We start from the raw sequence: 13,885 nt of genomic DNA, 5'->3' as shown, positions 1-13,885 counted from the left end.
GGTTAGTAGTAGTATAATGTCAGTATCATGGCCAGTATCATGCCAATATCATAGTATCATGTCAGTGTCATGGTCAGTATAATGTCAGTATCATGTCAATATCATAGTATCATGTCAGTGTCATGGTCAGTATAATGTCAGTATCATGTCAATATCATAGTATCATGTCAGTGTCATGGTCAGTATAATGTCAGTATCATGGCCAGTATCATGTCAATATCATGTCAGTATCATGGTCAGTATAATGTCAGTATGTCTGTATTGTGTACTTTTATCTTGTAGCTATGTTCCTAGTGTTTCCTGTCTGCCATAGATGTCACCAGTCTGTAATTTGGTAGTTTGGCAAGGGACCTGGATATTGGATAGGGGGCACTGGCCCAAAAAAGGTTGAGAATCACTTTTCTGTCAGACAAGCCCATACTGGTTTGATAGGTAGGCTGTACCACATAATGACGTCAGTCCAGAATGAATCAGAGGAAAAGTAAAGTAATTTTCCATCACTGCAACGCTCTTTTGTTCATCAGAAACTAAATAATCTATTCCATGAAGAAGTGTGGTTCATGAAGATATGTTGCAATTTTACTATTCATAATTTAAACCCATTTATGAGGTCACGCCCTCTGACTAGCCTAAAGGGTTTTTATCATTAAACGGGTCAATTTGACAGATTATAACCGTACCTGCCTGGAACGGCAAACCCTGCCTGCACCATCTGTTTTGTTGCTCTTTCCATTCCTGAGATTTGACCTATTATGCCTCTTTTAAGGGCAGCCTACTAATCGTTCCCAACAAGTTTAATCTGTTCTTCAGTTATTCTGCTCTCACACACATAGACACACAGTCAGGAGTGGTTACAATATGCCTCCTCATAGTGGTTCAACTTTTACACATGCAAGAACTTGTACACAGTTGGTTGATTTAGTTACTGTATGTGGAGTGGCCCTTTGGGTCAGGACGAAAAGCACAATTTACATACATTATTCAAATAGGTACAGGTAGACACAAAGTGCAAGGTGTGCCATTGAATTTACTTGAACTCTTTAGTTTAATCAACTCTCATCTTGTGTTTTTACACAGTAAGATGTACAAATAATGTCATTTTTGACCCTAGGGTCATGAGTGTACTCTCTAGTATTGTGTAGGCTGTTTTGCCTTTACCTGTGCTTTTCCCCATGATGGGCGTGATTGGCTGGTGATGAATGACCCAGTTAGTGACTAATCGAGTGCTAGCTGGTGTGTTGTGTGGTAGTGTGTGTGTAGGTGGAACCAGGCTGGGGATTGGCTCCTGTGGGGATAGACTGGAGTATAAACGCTGCCTGTCTCAGTTGCTCAGGTGTTTCTCCTCCTGACCTAGCCTGGCAGTGCTTTTTTTTTTTTCACTCGCAGATTCGTCTGGTCCCAGGCTACTCCTGACCAGCCTCCCACTAATGAGACTGACCATGGGTTAAGGTTCTTGTAATGGGAGTATAGGGGTGGGTGATCTTTAATTGTGGTCCCAACCCTGAGGTAATGTGTACACCTGTTTTATATAAAATACATCCTTGACTTTTGGGTTTTCAAATCTGTGTCGACTGGCTGTTTGGGGTCTGGGAAGGAGCGAGTCCTTTGTTGTGTTGCAGTTCAGTCCCCCACAGGCTGGGCTGTAACAGGGGTTCTCTATTGACCAGCACTGTTATGTTTATTCGTACAGATACTTGTCAGTGGCATCCAGTGTGTATGTAGTTCATGTGTTTATAGTTAATCTAGTCACACATACCGTATTAACACTTCAGACCATGCTTGCTCAAGGAAAGACTCATACAATCTATGTCAAATGAACAGGCACATATAATTGAATAGCATTTAATTTCACACAGTATAAAACATAGAACGGTGACTGAGAACAATGAGTCAGAGAAAATGGTACATTCACATGTGCACTGTTAAACTTAGGCACAAGATTAGGAGCATGCTTCAGTGTCCCTAGTTGTATAGTTATCTAAAGACAGTGTAAATGTATACACAGTGCACTGAATGGTGCATGTAACCACAGTTTATTGCTTGTAATGTGTAACTATAAATAAAAACATTCAGATTTCTGTGTTAAAAAAGACAGCAACGTTCAATTCACATAACTGAATGACCACATTGTGAATAACGTGTTACGATAAATGAATAAATAATACATTTCTCAATATCATATACTGTATACACAGATTTTTTTTTAAATTTAACTCTAGATGTACAAATGGAACCACATTTTGTTCACTCCGAGTTAAATCAAAGATGCAATCCATAACTTTTGTGTCCTACTCGGGTTTCAGACCAAATTACTGCTATGCTAAGGCAAAGGGAAACACATGCACGTTGAGCAATACCACTTGTCAACCAGTAGGTGTCCTACCAGAGACCCACAGGGTCTACATTTCTCAAAGGACAAGTAGGAGCAACCACTGCAGTTGTGCAGTGGTTTGTGTGTATGGTATGAACATATTCTACCATACAGATTGATAATTAAAAAAAAACATGTTATATTCAATAAGATAAGTTCTGGATTGCAGCTTTAACACATTTACTGTGTACAGTCTATAAAAATAATAGTGGTTATAATAGTTATTGATTTTTCAACCAGTGTTTTGTGCATTGAGTGTTCAAGTCCATTGAGTAGAGGATTCAGAAAATCCTGTCAAAACTAATTACATTGAAACCACCGAAAACAACAATAAATGTTCATGTTTACAAAGTCATTAGCATGTTGCAGCACTTAAGGAACTTGATGGCCATGTTATATATTATGTACATACTTATTTGTTACTGTAATATCCGCCTCGACTTGGTCCTCCTTCCATCCCACCTCTCGGAAGACCCGCTAGGCTGTCTTTTTTTTTCGTGCTTGTAGTTCACACACACCCAACTCAGTCTGCACTGTTGCAAATGTTTTCCACCACTTTGTTGAACTCTTCTGGCTGGTCGGCGTAGATATGGTGAGAGGCATCGTCTATCAACTAGAGAGAAGAGTGAAAAAATAGATGTGTCTGTCAACAATCAGTAGTACCCATGGCAACCGTTTTGTTCACCGGTGAAATAATAGTGGATTTTAGATTTGCGTTTTAGATTATTAGATATTATTTTATGATGTAATCAGCAAAATGATTCAGCGTTTTTAACCCATTAAGACCGGGAACGCATCTGTCATTTTAGTTTTCTTTGGCTATTAAAAAAATAGCAGATATACAAGCTCATAGCGCTACGAGCTTGTAGATCTGCTATTTTTGAAAAATAGTGAACATTTGTATAAATCTTTGAATATATATTTTTTTTTTAAGCGAACATTTGTAACTCAAATCTTTGCTTCTAGGGGTCCCTGGAACAACATATTTTGAGATGGGGGTCCGCGGCCAAATACATATAATTTTGGGGTCCTTGACAATGGAAAGGTTTGAGAACCACTGATAGCAACACAGGTTTTTTCAAAAAACTGTTAGGATTTAGAAGACATTTTGTAGAATCGGCCTCGGGTCTTAATGGGATAATGGCAGCTGTCTTTTTAAACCTGTGATCATGCTGAAAGCTGAATAAACATAATATTATAATATAATTCTGGGCTTCCGGGCCTACAGTATATTTAACCCCTGGACTCACCAGTACAGTGGTGTGACTCTGCTTCCTGATGTGTGCCACCTTGTCTCCCGAAGCGCTGTCCATCCAGGATCGAGCTCCGTACAGCATGGTGAGAGGCATGGCGGGGGGCAGCAGGTGAACCCTCTCCAGCATGGGTCTCTTAGCCCAGGCCATGGTCTCTGTCAGGGCCCGGAAACCCACCTCGCCACTGGGCCAGGAGTTGATCGGAGGAACGATGATGGAGGGCGGGAGACAGAGAGGTGAAGTTATATTAAGCTTAAGTCGGTGATTCTCAACCTTTTTTTCATTTCAAGGACCCCCAGTTTGACATGCATTAGGCCAATCCTGTTAATTCAACATGGAAAGAATACAGATATAAATGTATTTATTTAATGATGGTAACCTGACTACTGTTCCCTGTGTTTTCTACCACATTGCCTGCCAAAGCTTTTAGTTTTAAATGCTTTGTTTTATTTCCCAGCCGGGCGCTTTTATTTATCCTAGAGTCATTTCAAGAATCCCTCTGAGACCAATGTGAAATCACTCACTTTCACACCCTTTGGGCATAAACAAACGCGCATTTAAAATTGTATCAACAACTCAGTCATGTGAAAAATCATGTTCCCTACCTGGGCGTCTGGGCGTTACAGTGGTAAATGTACTGTGTCATTGTGTCGTCATCAAAGAGGTCTTCAAATTTCCTCTTGAAGTCTGGACGGAATCTGTTCACCAAGCCTGGACCTGCAAATTATTATGATTTATTATTACTACTAATTGTCTGTTACTATGAGAGGACATGGGAGCATAGGACAGCACTGCTTTTGATTTTTTTTTAAATGTTTTTAACATTTTAGTAAAAGGTTTGCCTATAATGACATGCCTAAAAAAAAGGATGCCAGGGTTACTGTGGTTAACAACTTTAGTCCTATTTTATGCTTTGCTGTATGACAATGGCTGATCTACAAGCTCACAACGCATTGTGAAGAGACTTATTGTGAGACAGTAGATCTGCCATTTATGAAATTTTCTGAAAACTAATTTCACCTATGCCCAAAATAGGGACAACAGTTTAAAAGTACTGTGTATATTATATTGTTGCTGTCGGGCAGAAACATTTAATCTCCATATTTAATCTTTTATGCATTTTCATAAATGAATGGCCTATTTTATACTTTGTTGTCACGGAAAAGAAGCTGAAAATAACTGGTCTAGAGGCCCAAAACACGTTCCATCACAACGTGCTGTGAGCTTGTAATCTTCTAATTTAGCTTAAAAAAAGATTTTCACCTATAATGATCAGCTTAAAATAGTCACCAGGTTGAAAGTGGTTAAAGCTGCACTATGTAACTTCCCTCTTCTACCCCGGATTTGAACTCGGTTTCCTCCTGTGTGCTGACATTTTTACCATTGAGCTAATAGAGCCTACCTGCTTGCTCAGGGGATAAATTGAATCAAAATTCGTGTCAGATCCTGTCTCTAAGTGAGACATGACCTTTTACACCAGGGATGGCAAACTCATTTTAGCTCAGGGGCCACATGGAGGAGGGCCAGAGGGCCAGAGGGCCGGACCGGTACCGGACCGGTAAAATCATGGCATAATAACTAATAATAACAATAACAACAACTTCAGATAGTTTTCTTTGTTTACTTTACTTAGTCTTAGTTAGTACAAGCACATTCTGAAAATGTAAACTTCACAAATAGGTATGGCCAAATGGAGACATTTTATTAACCGTTTACCGTTAGGCCTTACCGATTAATTAATCGATAACCGTTAAGATTTTTTTTTTGTGTGCCAAAATACATTTTATTTCAAAGGGGCAAGTCTACACAGTTTGTTTTGTGTCTCCAGCAGAGTTTCTAGTGTCTCTATCTCTCTCTGGAAGAGGTTTCACATGAACTCTGCAGCCGCACTGAGGCGCTCCAACACAAACAATACCAATACAAAGACGAGGAAGAAGAAGAGGAAAGTGGAAGTTACGTGTGGTTGGCAGGTGTAGACTTGGCCAAAAAACAATTGAAACATTTTTGAAAAAAAAAAAAAAAAAAAAAAAAAGTTTTTTTATTTTATTTTTTTTAATGCTTTGCAAATCATCTCGCGGGCCGGATTAAACTAGTTAGCGGGCCTGATCCGGCCCGCGGGCCGTATGTTTGACATCCCTGTTTTACACGATCTAAATGTCTCAATAGAAGAGCAGGGAGACAAAATACAACCACCCCAATTGTATAAGTTATATTGTATTAACATACTCTACCATACAGATTGGACAAAATTACATTTTATTCCTTAAAAAATGTTTTTTTAAGGGTTTTATAAATATTTAACCAATGAAAAGTATTCACAAGAGCTTGTGACTAAATAACAACTACGTATAATCTTTGGAACACAAGTAATTTTTTTCCATTTCCTCAAAAGTAATGGTTTAGGAGGACATAAGCTTTCTACCCGACAGCAACGTACTAGCATAGCATGAGTCGTGACTAAGGCTAAACACCCTAAAATACACTACAATTCCTAGATTTCTTACCCCATGGGCCGGCAGCTCTGATGATAGCCAGGGGGTTGAAGAGGGAGAAGATAGATGCTATAGCCTTCACCCAGCGCGGGGGAGGTGGCCTCTTGACCACCTCCGTCCCCTGACCCTCCGCGCCCTGGGTCTGGGCTTCTGCCTGGGGTCGCTCAGGGAAACCCCATGGGTCCACAAGAATTAGACTAGTAACTCTGCCAGAGAAGGAGAATACGATCATTAATCAAATCTGCCACATGTTTGTCATTAGGTACCAATGTTGAGATGACATAGCACTGTAGCTAGCAGACAACCACCGGCTTCGGATGCTGTCAATGCACTGAATGGGACATTATCACGTTTAATCAGACTATTGATTGGTCTAAGTAGGTGAGATACTGACCTACCGACGGGGCTCAGTAGGTGTTTTGTCTTTATTCTGTGGGTTGATGAAAGTTGGGGCAAACGCTCCACCCAAAACATGATTTACGATTCTATGCCTATCGGTACATAACTCGGACGGCGCTGAGTCGGCTCAAGCGAACTTCGCAACGTTCGGCACGGCAACTCGCTCTCTTTAGCTCGCTCGGTGGTGCCACTCGTGGCTCAAGTTCGCTTGAGACAGCGTGCCTCCGTCGCGGTCCAAAACTATACTTTATACAAAACACCTACTGATACTGACCTCGGTAGGTCAGTATCTCACCTACTTAGACCAATCAATGGTCTGATTAAACGTGATAATGTCCCATTAAGTGCATTGACAGCATCCGAAATGGGTGCGACAACTGTGCTAAGAGGCCATTACAAAGACGAGATTATTCAGAGGCGCCATGACAATTTATCTGCAGCAGGTAAATATATATATATATAAAGTGACCATTTCTATTAAATTAATAAAGACGTTTATGTTGAAGTATATTCATAGATAATTGAAGCATGTTACAATGCTAAAATGTCATTTGGTGACTTCACTAAAACTGAAACCAACAACTAAATATAATTCAGGGCAGGTGTGACTGCATAAATCAGTAATCACCCACACCGCAAATACTGTAGGTAATACTAGGTATATTGTGCAGCCCTAGTTTAGATGATGCGAAAATGCCTTAAAATATATATATTTTAAACAACACCATAGCCATCTTACCTCGATGGGTGCTGGATAGCATAGGATGTGGCCAGATATCCACCCAGGCTGTGTCCCAAGAGGATCATCTTCTCAAGGCCCAATGACTCTCTCCAGAGCTCCATGGAGTTGACAAACTGCTCCTCCGCCAGGGCAGCATCCGTGGGGAAGGGGGGCCGTGAGCTCCGTCCAAAGCCCAGGAGGTCGAAGGCGTACACGGGCCGACTGCGGCTCAGCGCGTCCAGATTCCTGATCCACAGGCCCACCCCGCCTCCGAATCCATGGACCATCACAAGGGGAGTCTTAGCACCTGGTGGAGGCAGGAGGGAGGAAAGGAAAAGGAGAGGTGTGGAAGATGGTGAATGAGAGAGAGAGAGAGAAAGCAAGAGAAAGAGAGATTAAAGATAGATAGATCAACAAAGTTACAGATACCTAAGTGACAAAGTCTGACAGACACTAAAGCTCAATTTATATTCCGTTGCAGGACTGTCTCTTGCCAAAAATAATTGATCTTCAAGGTGTCGCATCTGAGATCTTTTTTTGTGTCAAGCAACACGTCGTGATGGAGTATAAATTAGACAGTGAGATTAGTCTCGCTGCATAGCCAGATGATCGGAGATCTCTGCCAACAGATACGTCTGTGGAAATCTAACTTCACTGTAGGGGATAGAACAGCAGAAAAAACCTCCGCCAACAGACCTACACCTACTGCTTTGGGATCCAATGATAACGTACCCGTCTCTGCTGGTTTTGGGGCCTTCTTGTTGGTTAGGGTCAGTGTCCATATCCTGTCTTGGTTTGGGAGGGTCACAAACCTGGCCCATACATCATTCTGAATACCTGTAACAGTTAAAACACATTTCAAATCTATAGGTGTAAATGGCATATATTTTCGGTCTAATTTCTAAAATATTAAAAAAGATATACCACAAAAGAGCTGTATGCATTAACTTTCTGATGCCATTGACAGCTGGCTGACATTCCGTTGACACCAGGCCAATCAGCATAAGGCAGTTGTGCCTGTACATTGCTTGCTGCACATTAATTACAAACCATTTTATGCAAATTAAATATAGACAGCAGAAAATGAAATAAAAACTATAATCACATATTATACATTATGGCTCTTACAATATAGGGAATGAGGTTCCATCCATGTCAGTCACTGTGCAAATAAAACGGAACCGGTCTAAAAGCAAAAGATTTCGCTTTTAGACCGGTGGTGGTATGGTGAAATTGTTGACCTGGCAAAACATGTGACAATCTTGCAGACATAACATAACGTCAGTGTCCAAGCGGTTTGTTTATTTGCAGAGTTAAACCTAGTGGTATTTAGGCCACGTATTTAAAGACCTCAATGTAAGTTATGTGAAGTCCACAAGATGGTCACCAATTTCACCGTAACACCACCATGCTGGAGGACAGAGGAGGCAAATTTTGCTTATGTGTCAGTGTCCCTGAGCAACACACTTAACCCCTAACTCACCCCAGGGGTCTGTACTTGGTCCCCTTCTTTTCCCCCCCTCTGCACCAAATCTCTTCGCCGAAAAGAGTCGATCTACGAGCTTACAACGTGTGTTGTAAACGTGCAGATTGGCTATTTTCGCAGAATGGTCGCCTATTATCTTATGACATGCCCAGAATAGGGATGCTAGGATTCTAGTGTTTAAGCAGAACAAGAGTATAAGGCAGGTTGAGGTTAAAGGGCAAGACCACTTTGGTAGAGGTTTGGGTTGTGTATTTACCTTGCCATGGTGTAACTGCAAAGGTGGACAAGAAATCTAAAATAATTGCTCCATTGATTAGAAATTGATAATTCAAAATATGCTCCTCATTGATTTACAATTTACATTGTACGGTAAAACAGCTCTCAAAGTCACTCTTTTAGCATGTAAACGAACACAAACAAAGCTGATTCAGACAATGTAGAACATCACCAAACCCAGTACTGTTTATTTTTTTAACAAAAAATTCAACTTCCTGCTGATTTTACTATTTGACGATCCGGATCCAGTCCGGGTTTTCTTCTTAATAAAAATAGCTAAATCAACAGGAAGTTAACATTTGTATTTAAAAAGCAAACAGTACTGGGTTTGTTGATGCTCTATATTGTCTGAATTAACTTTGTTTGCTTTCGTTTATGAGCTAAAAGAGTGACTTTGAGACTGTTTTACCGTAAGTCAATGAGGAGCAGCATATTTGGAATTATCAATTTCTAATCAATGGAGCAATTATTTTAGATTTCTTGTCCACCTTTGGAGTTACACCATGGCAAGGTAACTACATAACCCAAACCTCTACCAAAGTGGTCTTGCCCTTTAAGAAAGAGAAGACTCTTACAGGCAAGAATCTTGGCTTCGGTGCTTTTCAACAGGGACATGGATGTTGGACGCCAGGACGGCCACCAAGTCCAAGACGAACCTGGCCTAGTGATGAGAGAGAGAGCGAGAGAGAGAAAAAAAGAGAAAATAAATGACTTAAAAAGGGACAGAATGTTATCCATGGATTTTGTAGGCCAGTGGCTGGCTCTCAGCCTTTTTAATTTCAAGGATCCCCAGTTTGATATGCATTAGGTCCAAGGACCCCCATTTAATATGACGTTCACCTGGGAGTCCCAGGTAAATATTATGTGCCAGGCTGGGACCCCAATCTAAAATCCTCAGTGTTCCATTCGTACACTCTCAGAGTTACAGCTTTCAGCCATTTCACTGGGGACCCCCTGGAACCTTCTCAAGGACTCCTGGGGGTCCTCGGACTCCACGTTGAGAACAACAGCTGGTATAGGCTATAGTATACTGTATATTGATGTGAACCATACCAGTGCCTGGCTTGTCCACACAAAAGGGTAGGGTAAAGGTGTGCACAGAGAATGTTATCTGTATTTGTATCAAACACAGGAAGTACAGTACAGAGTACACACACCCTGCTGGTCTGTCACGTTTCATAATAGTCATGCCTGCATTCAATAAAAGAGCAGGCTCACCACTGTAGCCTATACAGTCTGACACCTGTTTGTTCTGGGTTGGGTTAGGTTTGAAAGTGGAAATAATATATGGCACAATATCAGCGTATAGGGGAACATTCTACCAGTGGTGGAAAGTAACCAAGTACATTTCTACTCCACTACATCTCAGAGGCAAATATTGTACTTTTACTCCACTACAATAATTTGAAAACATTAGTTGCTAGTTACTTTATAGATTTTGATTATTATTACAAAATATACATTAACCACTTCTTCAGCCCTATATAGATTTTGGCCATTTGAAAATAGCCGATCTACAAGCTCACAATGCGTCGCATCGTGAGCTTGTAGATCTGCTATTTTCAAAAGATTTTTATACATTTGAAAACTTGAAATGGGACATTCTGCATAATGAGTACTTTTACTTTTGGTACTTTAAGTACATTGCTGATGTCAATACTTTTGTACTTTTGAATTCCGGGACGAAATTGTGAGCACTTTTTCCCACCACTGCATTCTACAGTAAATAATAACATCTACTGATGCACAAACTTGGACACATCATCAGTGTTGTTTCCTGGAGTCACTGGGTGTTTCGGGTCTCGCAACAGACACCCTCCTCCAGTCGACCTGATCGAGGCTGATCAGACCCGGGCCTGTGAACAAGTGGCATGCTACTGCCCCCACTGTCTCTTGAGGGGAGTAAGAGACAGTGCTAATTAGGGGGGTTAGGGTTTAGGGTGGCAGGTGAGATGTTAACACATACATGGGCAACTGGCAGCAAGGGGGCCAGTTGCGGCCCCCACCTTCACTTAATGCGGCCCACAGTTTAATATCGGAATACTGATATATCATTGATTTCAGCGGTTACAATTCCAAACATGCAAACATGACCCGCTTTAATTACTTTAGTCTATATTAGTAGCTTAATGACTAGTATTAAAATTCTATTGTCTTTATGTTCAATGTATTTGTATTTAAGTTCATAAAGTTAATATAAGTATAACTAAATGCATTTGAAATTAAATAAAAATGTTACTTTTCAGGATCCCAATTAAAAAATAACAAAAAAAAATCTGGATTCCAATTCAAAAATAGCAAAAATAGCAGATCTACTATTCGTAGATCGGCTAATTTTGCTACTTTTGTGTGACATAGAATGGCAAAGTACGGCATTAATTTACGAAAAAAGTTTAATATGGAGATAAGAGGTGTCTGCCCAACACTATATGCAATGTGGCCCTCTGGAATGAGTGTGGATATATAGGGGCCCTCTCCATCATCAAAGTTGCCCACCACTGTGTTAACGGTAAGTGTTGGCGACACTACTTGCAGGCTCGAGTCTAGGGCCTAGAGTCTAGGCACTAGACTAGCACCAGCTATATAAGCGAAAGCTCAGAGAGAATTAGCAGTAAAAAATGAAGCAATGGGGGGGGGGGGCGGGGGTCAAGCAACAGGCAGTTCAGCAGCAGAGCTGTTTGCTGAGTCACTCACAATGAAGTATCCCCCCGCTGAGAGGAGCGTCACTCACAGATGTCACCTCTTGTTGTCCTCAACAACAAACAGAACATAATGAGTGTCACACTCCTCCTCCGCAGCCGTCAAGGCAACAACCAACATGAGTGTTTGAGACAGGCTGGGAGGCTGGAAAAGTCCTAAACAATACATCATAGTTCGATTGATACAAGAAGACGTGGGCAGACTGGGCACTAAGGAAAGGTGGGCACCTCGATGTGTCGTATATGGTCCATTGATCAGACAAGAAAAACACTATTCCATAACTATTCCCTGAATGCAAGAAGAACAAGGATCCAGTCTGAAAGAGGGTTTGTCCACAGAAATGTATTTATTTCCATCGATGTGACATCTGCGTGTTGCCAATCACAGAGTGTACTTGAATCAGAACAACATCACAATATATACAGACAGATATTTGACATAGGACCTTCCTCCCAATCCTCCTTCTGACCACTCACTAACTGGTTTCTAGGAACAAAAGACTTCTTGGGGTGGGCCAAGAATAGTATTGTAATCAGCCGCTTGGTAACAAAAGACTTGGCCCGGTGACTTGTTTTGGTTCACACTTAAAGCTGGGAGCTTCTGCTCCAGGACAAAGACCAGGATCTTAAAGGGTTGACCGATCAACACATCAATAGCAGAGACATGCATCTATATTCAAATCTAAGGGTTTGCCACCCCCTGCTTTCTCATCCTCTTGAATCCAAAAGGTCACAATTTTCAGGCGAGGGCCTGAAAATTCCCACAATGTTATTAACCAATAATAAATGATAATATTACTTTTAGATTAGTCCTGGATATACCATAGATGTCAAATGGGCAATTTTGTGCAACTTTAATAATGTGAAGTATACATGATTTGAACTTGCACAGTACATTATGAGACTTACATTTACCCTTCAACTTCTTGTTTATCTCCAAAATGATTGGATTTACAGGTTTGGTAACAATTGTAGAAATATTAGACCTTAAATGGCAATGTTCAATCGTGTTCTTCTAATCATGTATACTTTACATTACCGTTTCCCAAATATATATATATTTCCCCCCCGACATTTTGGACCAAATAGCCAGTTTTACACCTATGTGCCCACTCTTCCCTAGTGCCCACTCTTCCTGTTGCAAGTAAGATGTAGAAAGACTTTGCTCAATTAAATTAGTTAGAACAATGGATTACTTATTTTTTAGCCAACGTTATGTTGTGTCAGCAGTGGTGGAAAGTAACTAAGTACATTTACTTAAGTACTGTACTTAAGTACAATTTTGAGGTATTTGTACTTTACTTGAGTATTTCCAATTTCCAATACTTTTACTTCTACTCCACTACATCTCAGAGGCAAATATTGTACTTTTACTCCACTACAATTAATTGAAAACTTTAGTTACTAGTTACTTTTCGGATATAAATTATTATATTATAAAACATACATTAACCACTTTAGCCATATTTTATACCTAGGCTATTTGAAAATAGCCGATCTACAAGCTCACAACGCGTCGCGATGCGACGCGTTGTGAGCTTGTAGATCTGCTATTTTCAAATATGTTTGTACTTTTACTTTTGATACTTTAAGTACATTTTGATGCCAATACTTTTGTACTTTTACTCAAGTAAATTTTGAATTCTGGACTTTTACTTCTAACAGAGTATTTTTTATATTGCAGTATTGGTACTTTTACTTAAGTAAATAATTTGAGTACTTTTTCCACCACTGTGTGTCAGTCACGTTGATATATAAATTGTTGCACTCATGTTAACGTTACCGAGGTGATGCAATGAGGTAGTAAGTTATGTAGGTAAACAAACATTACACTAGTACTACTGTAAATTAATCTAAAATACTTACTCTGTCTCACAATCGTTCTGCATTATTGGAGCTGTGGTGGAGACAGGATCCATTGAATGACATATTCCGGTGCATGTACTACATATATATTAATCTATAACTATTATATTAACGACAACAGAGTTGAGTCCTTGACGAGCGTCCTCTTCTATTCACTGTTTTGTAACATCACATCAGCTGCTGCTGGTTGTAGAACAGTGTTGCCAGGTTTTGTGAGAGAAATAATCAACCAAGTCCTTGAAAACAAGCCCAAAAAATGCGAGCCCTTCGCCCTTTAATCTAAACATATTACGTTGGCTATTTGAAAATAGCAGATCTACAA

The 13,885-nt window shown here is 40.3% G+C and overlaps 1 protein-coding gene across 1 annotated transcript; it reads right to left on the bottom strand.

Moving 5' to 3' along the window:
* Positions 1-2,223: 2,223 nt before the first annotated feature.
* Positions 2,224-13,728, bottom strand: abhd4 (abhydrolase domain containing 4, N-acyl phospholipase B). Its single transcript, XM_080440181.1, has 8 exons — positions 13,564-13,728; positions 9,574-9,659; positions 7,969-8,073; positions 7,255-7,543; positions 6,129-6,322; positions 4,230-4,341; positions 3,622-3,808; positions 2,224-2,984 (listed from the first exon to the last, which is right to left on the bottom strand). Exons 1-8 carry the CDS (start codon positions 13,614-13,616, stop codon positions 2,895-2,897), a joined length of 1,116 nt encoding a protein of 371 aa, XP_080296307.1. The 5' UTR covers positions 13,617-13,728; the 3' UTR covers positions 2,224-2,894.
* Positions 13,729-13,885: the final 157 nt, after the last annotated feature.

The sequence above is a fragment of the Gymnoscopelus braueri genome (genome assembly GCF_963280865.1).
Source record: "Gymnoscopelus braueri genome assembly, chromosome: 10".
NCBI classification, from domain to species: Eukaryota; Metazoa; Chordata; class Actinopteri; order Myctophiformes; family Myctophidae; genus Gymnoscopelus; species Gymnoscopelus braueri.
Note: the sequence above shows the minus strand (reverse complement) of the source record. Positions and strands in the feature narration are given on the sequence as shown.